This window comes from Aquila chrysaetos, chromosome 8, assembly GCF_900496995.4.
Source record: "Aquila chrysaetos chrysaetos chromosome 8, bAquChr1.4, whole genome shotgun sequence".
Lineage (NCBI taxonomy): Eukaryota > Metazoa > Chordata > Aves > Accipitriformes > Accipitridae > Aquila > Aquila chrysaetos.
The window spans coordinates 16186621-16203846 of NC_044011.1; the positions used below are offsets into that span (position 1 = coordinate 16186621).

The following is a 17226-nucleotide window of genomic DNA, read 5'->3' on the forward strand; positions in this document are numbered from 1 at the left end:
GCTGCATTTCACAATGGATTTCCAGAAATGAGTGTGAGGTCAAAACTTTTGTCTACAAAGGAAATTAGAAGGAAATTGTAGGAGATAGAACACAGCTTTAGGTTCTGGCGGTCATCCAGCTTTGTTCATTTTATTCTAATATTTTAAAAAGTAAGAAGAAAAAAAGTGCCTTTGGGGGCTGCCACATGCATTACTTTAGTCCAGACTGGATACAGCACATGTACATTTACTAACTCACCAGACACCTTCACTTGCCTGACAGATTATCCCTTCCTGCAACATGAACTGCATTTCAGGCTAATTATGGTCTTCTAATAGATTTTCAAGTTAAATGTTAAAAATTTTTGATGGGTCAAATACTGAAGAGGAAATAAAACATTTTTCAAATATAAGAGCAACTCTTTGGGAAAGATTTCAGATTGTATGAAGTCATTTCATTAAATACACTTCTTTCAGTACAGGCTATCCAATTTGCTCCTGGTTAAGGAGAACAAATGATCCCTGTAGCACCTTTCTGCAGCAAATAAAACACACACATCATACAGGCAATAAAGACTCTCCATTTTAAGAAGAGTATACTCAGTGCTGCAAGTCTTGCCTAATGAAGGGAAAGCGGGCCAGTGCTGGCCGAGGGATCATTGGGCAGCCTTTCCCAGCCTTCTCCCTGATGTAATCATATATACCTCTGGCACCCATATGCTGCATTACATCAAACATGTCTTCAAGACTGTGTCCAAACTACAGCTTTTAAATAAAGCCTGCACTAGCAAAACAATCCAAAATATATTTATTCTTTTCAGAGTGTGTTTGTTTTAAAAGTATCTGTACAGTTATATATCAGGACTAAAGACAGAGGAACAGCTTAAGTTCTGAATCCAATGAGAGTTGAACTCGACTGTAACTGAGTTAGCAAAACATTCCTCATTTCAAGAACATTTTCTTCACTTTGTACGTAGACTACAGAATTGTCCTAAACCCATTTCAACTGATGTGAGGAACCATTAGCAGCAGTTGTCATTTCAACAGTATGTCTTCTATCTTCTATGACAAATTCACTCTAAGCCATTTTAATCACCCTGTTCACTAACAAAAGCCACAAGATCTAACAATTCTACTCAGACAACTTCTTTCTTTAGAAGTGCAACCAAACGATTTATCCTTGCCTCTTATCAGGAAAAAGTTAAAGTGCTAGTAACACAAAACTTGCGAGAATTAAACAAATTCTTGCTGTTTTCTTTTACAGCGATGTGTAAATGTGTAACAGAAAGCAAGAGACATGGGTATTCTGTTTTATCAGACTCGCCTTAGTTATTCACCCAAAAGAGCACTTTAAGAAATTCTTTGTGCGTCTGTTCACCACTTAACTAACCAGTGCACACAGGAGATCCACAGCCTCTAGAACCAGCTCCTGGTGTCCAATCCGTGAGACACCCAAGTCTTCAAGGTCCTGGTGAGAAATCTGTAACAGCTGTTCACCATTTATCTTCTCCCGTTCAAATTTATGGACGTACTGCTGCAGGCAATCATCCAGGCCTACCAAAACACAAAAGAGAGAGAAAGGGATGTGATTATAAATTTCTATCTTTTCTTCCCCTTCCTCCTGATTAAAAACAAAAAAAACCCCACACAAACCAAACCACACACAAAAAAACCCCACACACACAACAAAAAACAAACCCTGCAAAAGGCATAAATTGCAAGTTCATACAATATATGATGCCAAATTATGAAAGAAACTTGCAGCACAGCTGAAGTTGTACCACGGGGGCACAGAAACAGAGCACACAGGCTATGTGGGTCTTTGGGTCACCTAAGAGAATGCACAACCCTCCTGCTCCTTGTGGATCAAGCTCAGCAGTTAAGAACGTCCCTTTGGTGTCTGCATAGGCAAAGATATCAGGGAACAGGCATAGACTCAGCTATCAGGGTAACCCAAAACCCTGAAGGGCAACCAAAGCAACAACAACAAAAAATAACAACTGACCAAAAAAAAGAAATACAACAAGACAAGGCGAGAACAAAGATCTTCCCCAAGGCCTAGTTAAACAAACAAACAAAAGCACAAAAAACCACAGTTCCCCATCCACTTTTATATAAAAGGACTGAATGAATGATGAGAGGAAAATGGAACAATCAAAGGCAAGGCAATCAAAATGAAGTTTGGCTCAAGTCTCATTATTCCCTTGATTTATGAGACCCTGCAGCTTCCTGAATCAGCCATTCCTTCCCCTTGCTAAGGATTAATGGCACACACGAATAAGAAATCTATTTCGCTTTTGTATCTATCAGGTATTTTTAAAATAGAGTATTTTGCCCCAGCAACATCCTCAAAATCTTCACTTTAAATTGTGATTCTATGATGCTGTTCTCTACAGTATCTTTTCCCCAGTGGTTACAGAAAGGATTTCTGGTTTTCATTTTGTTTTATTTAACTAAACTTCATGTGTTAATCCTGTTTTCTTGTGTATTCTGCTCATTTCCTCTGTTCTTAAAGATCCTGTGAGCAGCAACAATCTGGGGAAAAAATTTGGATGGATGTGTTATTTTAAAGATGATGCAGTGCTCTTGATGCCCTGTTCCAGTTCAACACATTAACTAGAGCAAAAGAAACAGATCCAATTAGATACATTTTGTAGAAATACACCACCTTCACTGAAAATAGTGGACAAGCAAAAATTCAGATTACACATTTGACATCTACTTTGTAGCATCCACAACAGCTACATTGTTTGACCCTTCCGTTTTAAAAACATTGAACCTTTAGCTGTATAAAGGATGTTTATCCACTATGCTGGCTCAAAAGGAAGCCATTGAGATGGACAGGATGTCGAATGCTGCAGATGAGAAACACGAACAGCATCCTGAACTACAAGGAAACAAGAGCCAGAAGACCAGCACTCAGTTCCACTCATGGAACCACAGTAGCAGCCTGGAAAACAAGCACTCCTGGCACATCCTACTGCCAAGAAAACATTTGAGACAAATCACAAGGGGGGTTCTAGGAGTCACGTAAAACATACTCATTTCATAACAGCAGCATGAGCAGTCACTGCTGCCTTGTAGTGTCTGGTCACAGCACATCTGTTGATGATGGACTCTCAAAAGTACAACCTTACTTAACACACGTCACTTGCCTTTATAATGCTCACTCAGGAATTAGGAAGGACAAGCACCCTGGCACTTAACAGTGACCCCTTTCCATGACTCGGGAAGCTTAATTATTGTAGTACATCAAAATCTGGCTGAACAAGCTTGACTCCTCCACATACAGAGCTACCAGTGTGCGCAGCTTGATTTTTAAAGCATAATTATGAATGGGAAAACCTGCATGCAAGATGAGCAGAGTCTCCCAGGGCTACAGTTGTTTGGGGGGACACTCTTGTTTCTTCCCATCTGTCTTGGCAAGGCCGCATAAATTTTGAAAATTGAGCCCAGTGTTCTCTTTCCCACAGGCACCAAATTCTCCCTTAGGCTATACAAACTCTTTTCCCAGGAAAAATAATAAAAAGATCTGGCCTTCATTGTTTAACAATTTATTTTTTCAAAACAAATTCTCAACCAAGGCTGACATACAGCACACATATTTGGCATTCCCAATTTTTAATGCTGTCTTGCAGACCACTGTTTCCCACCATTTGCCATTGTAAGCCCATAGTTTCCATTACAAATTACACAAACACCTAAAATAAAACACTATTCAGCATGCAATGAAGTTTTTATTTAAGGGTTTGGGATGCAGTGTTGCTTTTGCCCACTATCCTTTCGGTGTGGTGACTTAACTTTCTAGATCCTCATTCTATGCTAAAACATGAGACTCACAAATGTATATATCTCCCCCAAGAAATACAACTATGGCTTTCGGCTTGTCTGTGCTTGCTTTTTTTTAATTCATGCTTGTCTGTTCTTGAAGGTCTATCACAACTTTTAACAGCTACCTCCAAAATATTTTTTTAATAAGAGTCCTTAAAAACAATACTTCTACAATCACACCATAAGACTATATTTTATAAAACAAAATATTACAAAATCACACAATGATAATTCAAAACAGTCAACACAGAGGTACAGCTGCTCAGCTAAAAAGGTATTTAAGATTAAGTGACCAAAACTATGCAAAGCAGGAAGTGAAGACAGACCCACACACTCATGGCAAGCATTCACTAATGGTTTAAGATGAGCTTACTAACATTAGTGTTGTTATTTTTACTAAGAAACATATGGAAAAATCTTAAATATTTTAATTGAGATTGCAACCACATTTACAGCCTATTGTTTAATTTTCCATTATATGAATGAAATGTTTAAACATCACATGCAAACCAAAAAATTCCTATTTCTCCAAAAGGGAAAGGAAAAGGGAGGAAAACAGGACTCAGAGCTGTTCAATAAAATAAACAAAATAATATTTAAGTAAAGTTTAAAAAGTCAGCATTCAAATGCCACTGATAATCTAAATGAATTGCTCATTTTTTCCTTCTTTCGAACATCTCAGTTCCTTCTATGTATTTTCTCTGTGAACTTCAGAGCCTCACATAGACTTTGTATTGACCATTAGCAAAGTCTGGATATTTTTGAGAAACTTACACAACTTAAAAACTATAAAAAGCAGTCTACATTACTCAGAAAGATGCTTTCTTACATGCCAGGTAATTTTCAACAGTGCAATATTAGCAGGTTCAAGCAAGAAAATTGTTTTCTCTATTTTCAAAAAAATACAATTAACACTCTGACATTGGAAAAGATATGTGTTTATTTCCTTTACCCACTGAAAAGCCCCTCTGAAGTCTAATCTATTTATTTTTATGCTCAAAGTGTATTTAAAACGCATTTGTCTCAAATGCCTGTGAGAAATCTTTATATTATTCCTTGCACATATATAAAAACCATGCACAAAAAGAGAACATCCTTCCTACATACATCATGAGGGAAGATGGAAACAGAAATAGCAATTACAGAATGTTACCCAAATTTTACAACAAAAGTAGCAGTGATGGGGGGGTGGGGCAGAACAGGATAGGAGGACACACACGACTAGTCTAATTAGCATTACTCATATCATGAAATCCCTTCTGAGGAACTGCAGGGTAACTGCAACAAAACTCCCTCCCAAATTTTGGCAGGTGTAGAGATGTGCAACAGATCCTAAGAACTGTCTAGACTTTTCTGTCTAAAATAACCTTTCATCACCATGCAAAGCACCCCAGAAGACATTCAATACCTTGCATTCATGCAAAAACATTAGGACAGGACTTAGACTTACAGATTTGCACTGATACCAATCTCAGTCTGTTTCCAAGATTAAGAAAGTTATTTTGAATAAGAATTGAGGGAAAAAAACAACTTTGAGAGGGTTAAGGGGGAGGCTTGGGTCTAAGCCATAACTATCAGTTTACTATTCAGAGAGAATTACCATTTCTACAGTTGATGGATGTCAGCCATTCAGCAATGGCATATCTGACTCTCAAAGTACTAGAGACGTGTGCTTTATAAGTAGAGTTGTTAAATAGTTTCATGCTTTTTGCTCAACTTCTGTGCTGCACATTACCAAACAATTTACCTACCATAAAGCAATAAAAACAGTTAACAGGTCCAAAAGCCAGCTGACTTGCCGTGTCTTCTTTCCTCCCACCATCCCACTCTTCCTCACCCTCTTCTTGTGAGAGACCACAGAGTCTATATACTCCAACGGGGAGGGGGTTGGGAGGGGACCGAGGAAGGGGAAGAGGAGATAGAGCATGGAACTGAGGAAGGAACAGGGAGGGGGAACTGGAAGGTGACAGGGATCATTTACCATTAGTTCAGGAACTTGAAAAGATTCTCAGGATACCTTGTAAAATGCTGAAGCTGACACAAGAAAGCAGGAGGAGCACAAGCCACTTGAACAGAGGAAGAACTCATAAGTACCAGACCTTCTCCTTCACATAGCACCACCATGGGGGTCTTTGCTCACTGTCTCAAGGAAGTACAGCCTTCTTATGAACATGTACTCACCTTTTCTCTGTTGGGCGACTCTAACAGACTGGCAGCACCTGGTGTCTCAGGGTAGCACCAAGGTTGAACTACAACCCCCAACCTGTTGAGGGGCTCACTTAGACAGCTGGCTAGGTTGGACTGCCAAAGTCTTTTTTGCTTCATCACCTTAAGAAACACCCATTTAAATGTTGTAAGAATCTGACCTTCCCACCTAAGTCACTCTTACTCTGGTCTCCCCTTTAGGGTCTATTCAGTTGCCACTTTTAGTCTGTAAAGACTCCTTGCACACACCAACTTCAATCCATCCTCCCAAGCTTTAAAAGATCATCAGTTCTAGGAGAATCTTTGACAAACCCCATGGTATGTGCCATTAGACGATCATTTATATTCCATATCATTTTACAACTGTTATTGTGATAGCTTCCTCCCTTCATTTCCTCCATCTGTTTCCAGGACTGGAAGAAATTAATAAAAGAAAAAGCAGGAGGGAATCAAGGCAGCAAACGAACTCTAGAAAGAGAAAAGAGCTACTTCATAAGTGGGTGAACAAGCACCTGAGAAGGCAAACGAAAATAAGGACAAAGGTCTGCAAGACAGCTGTGAGAAGATAAAGCAGCTCAGTAGGACAGGTACAGGGTGAAAAATAACAAATTGAAAAGTTCAAGGAGAAAGAAAACAAACACACAGGTTTTTTTAAATATAGAACACAGTGCGAAGGTTGTTCCACTGTAACACCAGGGATGCCATTCTCCTCCTGCAGTGTTACAGAAAAACAGAGCCAGGGATGACTTTAACAAAGCAATTCAAGGTCCTTTAAAAGGATGATAAAAAAAATAAATCTAGAGCAGTCAGTGGAAACTTAATTCAGTAATAATTTGAGCTTAGGTAAGAACTGACTTTCTAGCACCCACTTGCCCGATTGTTTCTTAGCTATCATGATCATTTTAGCATTTATCTTTCCATAAGTTTTCAAACAAAAGTTTAGTTGTCAGTTGGTGAAAGCCACTTATAGGGGCCAGAAAAGAGCTCAAAGGCCTTAGTTTGCCACAAAAAAAATAAAAGCCTTCAAGAGATCTTTGAATTACTATCTAGTGTACAAAGGTTAAAAAACTTCCTCATTCAATTTTTTTAATCCGAGTAGTTTCACAATCACTCATAACACTGCCACCATCTGAAGTATCATTCACTTTAAAAACAAACAAACAAAAAAAACCCAAACACAGAACTGAAGAGCAAGAGCTGCTTATTATCAGCATCACAAAATGTCTCCTGGGTAAACCAGCTTATTTATAAAATAAGTTCTCCTCAGGTAGTCAATTGGAAGCAACTCCTCCACATTTCTGTTTAATCACCTGCATCCTAACCAAGCAGGGACAGCCTGGTGCCTCAGCAGGCACTAGGTCTAGCTTTGCTGAGGACAGGCATTGCCTAGGACAGCCCGAACCATACAGAAGTTTCTTGTCTGTCCCCCGCTTCATATAGGGATAGAACCAGACAAATTGCTGGCCTCTGCCTGCCAGCAGGGATGCAAAGGGCAGCTCTCTCATGAAGGTCACAGCAGGACAGAGGGAAAGGGTGAAGCCTTCAACTTTGATAATGAGTGCTTTACTGTCCCCTCTGTAATCCCCTCTGACTGACAGTTGCACAGAGAGCCTTTTGCAACATGTTCCTATTTTCAGTATTTCCAACTAACATATTTAGCCTGGAAAAACAGGCTACATACACTTGCATTCACACTACCTCAAAATAAATCCATTCATTCCATTCAAATCCATCCATAAATCCCTTAGCTTCTTTTGAATGCAAAACTGAAAGCTTTGCCTTGTAATAAAAGAACTGCTGGGTAAATTTGGGTTGTAAACCATGCTGACCACAAGGGCTATGAAGACTGTGTTTAACCTTTAGCTGCTCCATATAGATGCAATCTCAGATTGACAGGCCTTCTGCTGTGCTATACTTTTTACCAGTCCTCCCCACAAGGCCACTGATTGAGACCATTCCAGCAGTACCCATTATCATATTCCAGACTGTAAATTTGAGGACAACTATAAGCTTCAACACTTTACAGGGTAAATCATGAAGTTTGTTAAGGAAGAGTCAAAACAGCTTTTGTCCACACGCTTGCTGAACCCTTCCTAGAGCTCCAGCAGGTTTGCAAAGCAAGACCTCTCTCTACGGAGGCCAGAAAAACCCACTCAGATCTCCCTCACAAAATATTTTCAGGAAACTAAGCAGACATGGAGTAAGAGTGGAGTCTTCACAGAAGAAAAGACTGTAGGGAAGAGGACACAATAAAGGCCTATAAAGCCAGAAGTGGCACAGAAAAACAGAAAGAGCACTGATTATACATCATTTCTTCCAATAGAGGAATTTGGGAGAGCCAATGAAGCTAGCATGTAACAGGTCCGAACAAGCAATAAAAGAGTGATTCTTTACACAGCAGTATGCAATGAATGTTCAACATCCATACGGGTTCAGGGGAAGGTGAAGAGGTTCATGAAAAAAAACGCCACAGAAGTCATGTCTGACTGAAAGACTCAAACAGAAATGGTTAAAGGCTTTAGGAAGCCTACAGAAGGAAACACACGATATGCCATCTTTCCTACAGTCCTCGTTAACGTATCCCTTTTTGGCAAACATTCAGGATGAGACACTGAGCTAGACGGCACAGGACACAGGACTTCCACAGTTGTGCCCCACACAGCACTAAAATGTAGATGGCAGCTTCCTTCTAATTACTTTTATCCTAAGACTTAAGAAAGTTGTTCTATCTTCACCAGTGAAAGCTACTATTGGTGTTAGTATTTACTGTAGTAGTGACAAGAGATTTTCCCAAAAATACAAAAACTCTATGTAGAGATACAGAAGGCAGGGAGGGAGGGTAATGAAGGAAAAGGCTAAACACCAATACTGAATTGCGAAATCAATTTGTACCAAAGATATAAATCAAAGCTTTTACAGACTGGTAAAAAAAACCACAGCAAAAATAGACCCTAGTAATACTAGGAAATAGATCACAGTGAATCACACAGCTGCTTTTGTGGGTTGTAATCCAGTTTGAGATATTAACAGTGAGTGGGAAATTGCAAGAGTGAATTAATTTAGAAATTGTACCTTCAGTTGACAATGAGTGAACTTACATCAGGACTGCAAAAATATATTTCACATGAGTGAGTGGTAGCATACAAAAAAATGAGATAAAAGCAATTCTATAATAAATGAAAAGTTAATGGTATTTAACTCCAAAAGCATTTCAGCTAAAACTCAGAAGTTGAGTTTTCTTTCTTTTTTATAGCTCTTTTTCAGGGAAGTCATAGAAAAAATTGGGGTGGGGGAAGAGAAACCTATTTCTACTATTTTCCATAAGGGGTTTCCTAGTATGACGATGACATAGCTTTAAGGCTTCAAATTAAAGGCAAAATTAAAATGTAATGCTATAGAAATTGAAAAGTGAATTGTGCTGAAATGCCACATTTCTAAGAAAAAAAAAAAAAACAAAAAACAGGACACAGGATAGTGACATACAGGTTTAACCAGAAAGATATCTCTTTTATAAAGAGATACAAGCATGAAGACATAGACCAATCACACTTTACTACACTGAAAAATAGATCACTGCCACAATGACAGAGACAGAAATTAAAGCCTTTTTCAATTTGACAGGGCATTCCCTCTAGACATGAAAAAGTAGAGTATACCATGAAACAAACAAACAAAAAAAAACCACCAAAAAAAACCCCCAAAAAATCTATTGCATTACATTCCCACCGATTTGAAGGCAGGTGGGTCAGAATACACATGTAGTGATGTTTTTCACCCACAGAGCTGGACTGGACAGCTGTACACAGCTGTGGGCCCTTACTGCACGTACTCGGCCATAACCTAGTGGGGCTTTGCTGACATCACACTCTCTAATGCCATCCACTTCCCTGAGAGAACGTGGATTCCACCTCTGAACATTGGGCCATTAAGTATCATTTGGCTTCTAGGGTTGATATTTTGACTCACCTGGAAGGAAGAGGGAAGAGATAAGAGACATCCTTGTTCAGGGCTTACCACACAGCCCCAGGCAGCCAGACTCTGCAATGTCACCCCATACACCCATCTTGGGAAAATGGGTTTCCAAGAGGGAATAATAGGAACCACAAACAAGGGCTTATATTCAAGACCTCAAACACCTGGCAGCACAGTGTCTTGCTGGCAGCATTTCAGCTGTAACTCTTCACTAATCCCAGCCACTACCACAACAGGACTGCCGACCAGAGAAAGATGAAAAAAAGAAGAAAACTAATGCACAACATTTTTTTTCCTGCTGACTTTGGTGTATATTCTCTGTCTGCATCAGGGATTAACTTCCATGTGATAAAGTAGCTTCACACAATACAACAGTCATGCTTTGGTTTTCTCTTTTAAGAATCATCTACATCACTCACTGACCAGCTACGCTTGGCAAAAGCAATCTTTCCATGCTTTAACAGATTTTGTTTGGCAAACTAAATAAATGAGATGGAAGCAGAGCATATCCATATGTTCTTTGCGGATAGACCTGGCACTCTAAGTTTCAACAGAACACACGATGAAAGCCAACATTCAGCAAATGCATGCAAAACTCATTAAAATAGAGAACACACCTGCCCTAGGCAGACAAGCCCAAATAGCTTCCTAGCCAATACCACAAGATGTCTTCAGGGACACTGCTGACAACATCCTCCCCGAGTTCACAGTAAAAACAATATCCTACTTGTGGCAAGATGCAAGTCACATTCATCCCCTGGGAATACTGCAGCATGAGCAAGGCAACATGAACCAAATAAACCTGTAACAAGGCACTTTTATTTAATCAACATTTATTGCTCAAGTAGCGCCTAAGAACTACTATAAACTCCAAAGTGAAACAAGAAAACATCTCTTTGCCCAATATATTAACACATGCAAAAGCTGTGCCTATTTTTCTGTTGGTTGCATTTAAAATAGGTGTAATTAAATGGGTTTAGAATGGCTCTCCACTGACACAGAAGCACTTCCAGCAAGTATGACCCAGATTTTGTTATTCTTTTCACCCTAAGCTTTCACCATTGTATCTAGCAATCAACTTATCCCCCACAGAAAAATTATTTTAAACCAACAGAGCTCGGCTCTGCATACTGTAATAGACTACTGCAATGGCAGAAAAATTCACATCTAATTGTTACTAAAAAAGATTGTTCTTGAACTAATTCATTCAAACTCTTTTGACAGCCATCATGTCCAGTGAACATACCCTAGTGTTTGCTACAACCTAATAAAAACATTTTGCTGGTGAAGACATAACTGACAGTGTCAGCAAATATGGAGCTTTTAGCATGGTAAAAGAATAATCACTCAATATGACTTTAAAGTCACATGCATGCATTAGGGGAGGCAAGAAAAATGACTAAATGGCTGTGGTGAAAAAGATGGAATAGGATTTAAAAGGTCTAAAACCACTGCCAGCTCTTTCCTACACCCTAGAAAATTCTCTTCTTTTTTTGTTGCTTGCAACTGATATCCGTAACTATTAAAAGGTGTTGCTTAAACAGGTCATCAAGAGACAGTAGCTACTTTGTTACACTAGTGTAGAGTGGCTTCAATAATTCTACTCCAGCAATGAGTGTAGAACTGTTCCACACACATCAGGACAAATTTATGTGTCCTACAAGCGATTAAGGACATAAAGCATCTTCCTCACGTACTGTGTCAAAATTCTGACAATGAAACTTTCACAAAAGTTTAAATATGGGGACTCTGTTCTACCCTGGGCTTGAAAATCTCACTCCTCTTGGATGCTCAGAAGTTGGTTTCCCAATGCACATGGGCTCAAAGAACCACCAAGTCTCTCCAGCAGGAAATAAAAGCAAGTAGTTAAGTCAAAAGTAAAAAGCGGAGAAAACCAGATGATTCCAGTATTCCTTTTTCTCACCCCACTAAGCCTTTTTCTTCATACTAAATACACTTTAAGATATGCTGGCCAATATGTTTTAATTATACTCAAACAGAAATTTGCAGCTTCTGTAGTCAAGGTAGGTCTGTTTTTCCCTCTCACTGAAAAGTTAACTGTTTGTTCCATTGATGTAAATAACACCTTTGCCTAGGCACAGCCAGGTTTTGGCAGGAATGAAAGCAGAGTGGTATCTGGCCACTGAAAACTGCAGCTGAGAAGCATCTACAGACAAGATCTTTGTCCCTGCCTCCATACAGTGCTAGGATTTGTAGGGAATCAATCCACTTCACCACATGCCCTCTCCTGTACAGAGCATATGGGATGACTACCTCAGAAACGAACCACCCATGGGCATACCACAGCATTTGTCTCTTCTGCAGCTAGGTGGCAACAAGAACTGAGGTAGGAGACCAATTGCCATTTCATCTTCAGGCTGGTCCAACACCCTGACTCACTCTCTCAGTAAGGCGGCCACACACAGGGGGACAACATGACCTCAGAATTCACTTCATTGCATCCCAGGCAGCACACAGAGACACATAGCTGGTTACTGCCAACTCACTTTGGATAAAAGTGAGGAAAAGCTCCCCCGTACCACCAGAGACAGGTTTGTCCCAGCCACTTAACATCAACATCTTGACAGGAGAAGGCAAGCTGCACAGAGACCTGTGCCTCAACCTCTGCAATAGCACCTTTATAAGCTCAACATCAGCAGCAGCTTCAGCTAGTACAATGGGCTGTAAATCGGGAAAATATGTAGGAGGACACATCCTCGTCTGCCATCTTTGCTGCAGAATTACTGCAGAGAACAAGGGCAGAAAGTTGCAGGGGGATGGTGATAAACAGCAGAATGTGGCACAACTATGCCCAGCAGAGCTCATCTGTCGGAGACCTGACTTGTACGTCCTCAGACCCCCCACACTGCTCCTCACTGGACCAGCTGCGGACCCCACTTAAAGAGGTGTATTTCCTCACACCCATTAACAGCTCCAAAGAGAAGCCCAAAAGAAATCTTATTTCTGCTGCTAACAGATACAGATGTTTTCACTAAATCAATGCAGCCACAGAGAAATACATTTCCCAGAGTTTTCCAACTCACACAACCATGCTGAATTTGTTGGGTGGTTTCTTTTTTATACCACTATTCTAACACACACTTTTTACAGGAGAACTTTTACTCACAGCAAGCCTTTAAAACACTTTACCATTTCACTTACAGAAGTACAATAGCACTGAACCTAAAATAGTCTCCATGCTAGCTGTGGAGTCATCCACAAGATTACAGAAACCAGATTTTTTTTTTTTTTAAATGGAAAAAAAATTAATTTTGTTTTATTGTTCTAGGGAAATACATATTGCAGCTTAATCCATAGCAAGAATATGGAATCATTTAAATCCCCAGAGGCAAAGACTCTGGAAGCTGTGGAAATTACAGAATTAGGATACAGTCTGTAAATCATGTTGTATGGCTGAAAACCACCTCTCTAGTCTCGTTCTTCCCATTGCCCATCCCACTCCAACATCCCTGATCCCCTTCTTTCCCACCTGCACCATACTACCACCCCCTTGCCAGAAAACATTAAAGGCCCTATCCATAGCAAAAGTGACAGCGCCAAAGTAGAGGTGATGAGGGGCCCCATCAGGTGCTCTGCCTGTGTCTGAGCATCCTCTGGGAGGCACACAAGTGCACCAGAGAAATGCTGCACATAGCAGGCTGGACAAGCTCTGTGTTGTGGACCAACATACACCACCCCTGACACACTATTGTACCGCCTGGCAGCAAATGACACCATGTGAGGCACAGGTTTGGGAAATATACTGTGTAGGTGCCATATAGGAGGAACCAGAGAGATCTCGCAGGACAGTACTTGGCTTAATGAATGGGATGGATGTTGGACAAGAGGCAGTGAATGCCACAAAACATAGAAGACGACAGTGAGGAATACAGTGCAGTGTGGGGTTGAGGATTGCACAGCTAGCACATTAATACATGGTCCTACAAGGCATAGCTGACAATCCTATTTGCCCCTCTAAGTATTTGCTGGGGTCGGGGAGGCGGGCAGGGAAAAGATGGTACATAGATGGAGGTAGTCTCTGTACTGTCAGTACTTGACATAACAATAAAGTCCCTCCTGCACGACGCTGCTCTCTTGAATATTTTGTATCTGGGGGTATCACGACACACCAAGTGCATTTACTGCCTAGGTGTTCAAAACTGGCTATGCTGTGTCACATCAGTGTCCCAGGGTGCTGGTCCAACTGGCCTTCTGGGATCCAGATGTTATTACCATCAGTCATTTTGTATAGTATTGCTTAAAGCAAAGCAACATTTCACTTCTTACCAAGGGGTATGTTGTTTGGCAGGTTTCACCCCATCCCTCACATCTCCTTGCTCCAGTTTTCCAAGAAGCAGACATATGAAGTTAAACTTACCAAGAGACAGCTCCGTATCACTGTACTTTTCTAACTCACCTAACTTTGTTATTACTATACTTTAAAGTAATTCACAACCAAATTTAAAAACAATTTTCACAACAGCACCAGACACGGGAGCACTCCTGGACAATTTAATGAGCTATTCCCCTTATAACATCTTGTAATTTCAATTGTAATGTTAATGCATTCACAGTAACACACAGTTTACATCAGCGCCATCACAAGATGAAACTTCAAGGTGTCAAAAATTCAAAACTGTCTGAATGAGGAAATGTTTCTGCTTCACAAAGAGTTAACCGCAGTAAAATACAGCCACATGTATTTCCACCTGAATTATTTTTTGTCTACTGACACTTCAAAGCAATGCTTCTTCAGTTCATTATTCTCATGCATTTAACAACTCTTTGTCTACCTGGCATCGCTGATTTCTTATGTATAGTCAATTTTTCCTCATACTGAGTTTTTGCTATGCCACTATCCACTTTTTAAAAAAAAAAAAAAACGTTACTATCAAAGCTTGTTTTAGCAAAATATCTTTTTCTTTGTATGTTAACTTTTTTCATTAGGGTTGGCTTTCATACAAAACAAATTAATCAATAATCAATTTAAAAAAAAAAAATCACCATTCCCATGCTCATCTCAGTTAAGCACAAATTCAACAGCTGAAAGGACAGGAACTTGTAGAGAAAGGTAACCCTTATACACAGCAAAAACAGGCAGATACCTGCTAAAGACTGACAAGCCACTCATGAAGAAAATAGCTGTTAACCCAGTGGCTGATCCACCTTGTAAGGACCATAGTTCTCCCTCATCCCAAATACTACTACTTTCAATTTCAGTTATATCAAACTTCACATCAGCCACATCTACAGCTGTACAGTAACCAAGGGGGAAAATTGTCTAAATCAGATTTTAAATAAGACTAAATAGTTAACATTTCTGAAAGTGATAAACTAATCGCTTAACAGCCCTACTTCTAAGAGAGTATTAAGTGGACAATCTCCGCTTAAGGCTTTGAGTTCTGTGTTTGCAAAACTGATGCACGAAGGGATGAAAATCCCACAAATGGTTTGCATTCTTAATGTCTGACACAACTCAGTCCTTGGGGAGCACACTACGTGTGTACATGTGGGTATGTGGGAGATTGCATGCAATCTTTTACAATGAGGCCCTGATCCTGAACCTGTAACATTACTTTAAGCACCAAAAATAACACAGCAGCAGAACTGTAGGTTAAGGGCAGTGATCACAATGTCACCTACTAAATTTTGCATCACTATGATAGGTTTGTGATCCTGCTTCCCAGCAAATCCAGTTGTTCTTCCCCACTTTTCTTCATTGTTCTTTTTATAAATAAACAAACCAACCCCACAGGTACTTCTTGTACACTGATGTTGATGATTCAGAGCATAATGCAGTTTCCTGAATGTAGATCCTGCTTTAGCTACCCCAAGTACACAGTCACAAGGATACAGCTATTTAGTTTGACACTAACAGCAGGAGATACCTGTTAACAATAAAATCACACAGACAAAAACCTCTTCAATGTAATGTACCTAGCCTGGGTTACAAAGACACATGAGAGAAACTGCAAGAGCAGGGGAGGGATGACTGCACTTATTCTTAACACAGTAGTTAATCACAAAGAATGAAATCAATCCCCAAGTCTCTGAAACAGGTGAAAAACAGGCTAGAAACAAACAGATGCAAATACTGTCCTAAAAACAGCGGGTGCAAAAATGATTGCACCTGTTTTTTAAATCCAATATGCTCCCCTCCCCAAATTTTATTTCTAGAGTCACCTAGACATTAATTTCTTATTTTTCTTCTGCTCCTCTATTTACCTTTCAAGTAGCATTAAGTTTTTAAAAAAAAAAAAAATCAACCATCCAGTGGGTGCTCAGAAGTTTTATGCTGTCTACTACCAGCTGTTACAAACTTCAGTGTTTTTTGCAAATCTGTAGAAAGAGTAGAAATAATGAGAAGTAATAGATGCAAAGTTTCACGTGAAACTGAGTGCTTTATGTAGCTCCGTGACTAACATACTTGAAGAGAAGAATAGGGTAGAAAGAAGAACTAAGCTATATTTTATGAGCACTGTAAAATTCTCAAAGCTTTGCTGGTCCTTGAAATACAGATTTGGAAGAAGCGTAGCCACTTTATTCTACCAAATACTTATCTTGTCTTCAACATAGCTTCCCAGAGCAACACTGAAATATGGTATGCTCTCCCATTCTGCTGATCTGTCAAAGGAATTATAATTACCTTAATCACAGAACAGACTTACTAGAGCCATGAATTCAAAACACATAAGAGGTTACAAAATTCCTTTAAAAGTTTACAATTTATTTTTTCTCCCCCTCTCCCTTTCCCATCTTTAATTTGAAAGTTGCATCATTTTTTTTAAAGTGCCATCTGATGGGTATAAAGACTGTGTGAAACTGAAAGGCATGGAAACTTGGAAGCATGGAAACTTAGAAGCAGTTTGCCCACTAATAAAAGAAACACTTGATCCAGAAAAGATACATTAAATAGATAATAAATAATAGTAAATGGATAATAGATAACAAATAGATAAAAAGATACATTTGATCCAGAAATATCATAAGTTTTATTCAAATACAGTTATTTGTTTTAACCAACTTAAAGCTGCCTGAGCAGCCTCTCTCCTGGGTGCATACTTTATCTCAAGTATTACAGAGCCTTATTTCCAAGCTACCTAAAGAGATCAAATACCCTCTTCAAGCTAGAGCTTATTTCCACAGCTTGGACTTCTGCAAGTTGATCTGCCTCATGGTTAGTACTGTGTAGTAATCTCCAGCTAGTGATCAAGTTTTCAAACTTCCAGATCATAAGTA

The 17226-nt window shown here is 39.5% G+C and overlaps 1 protein-coding gene across 2 annotated transcripts in view; it reads right to left on the reverse strand.

Annotated features, from left to right (window-relative positions):
- Positions 1 to 17226, reverse strand: part of CNKSR3 (CNKSR family member 3) — a 64348-nt gene that overhangs the window by 31829 nt on the left and 15293 nt on the right. For both annotated transcript variants that reach the window (XM_030021949.2, XM_030021950.2), the window contains exon 2: positions 1370 to 1533. In XM_030021949.2, the coding sequence (XP_029877809.1) occupies positions 1370 to 1533 (164 nt within the window). The remainder of the gene's footprint in view (positions 1 to 1369; positions 1534 to 17226) is intronic.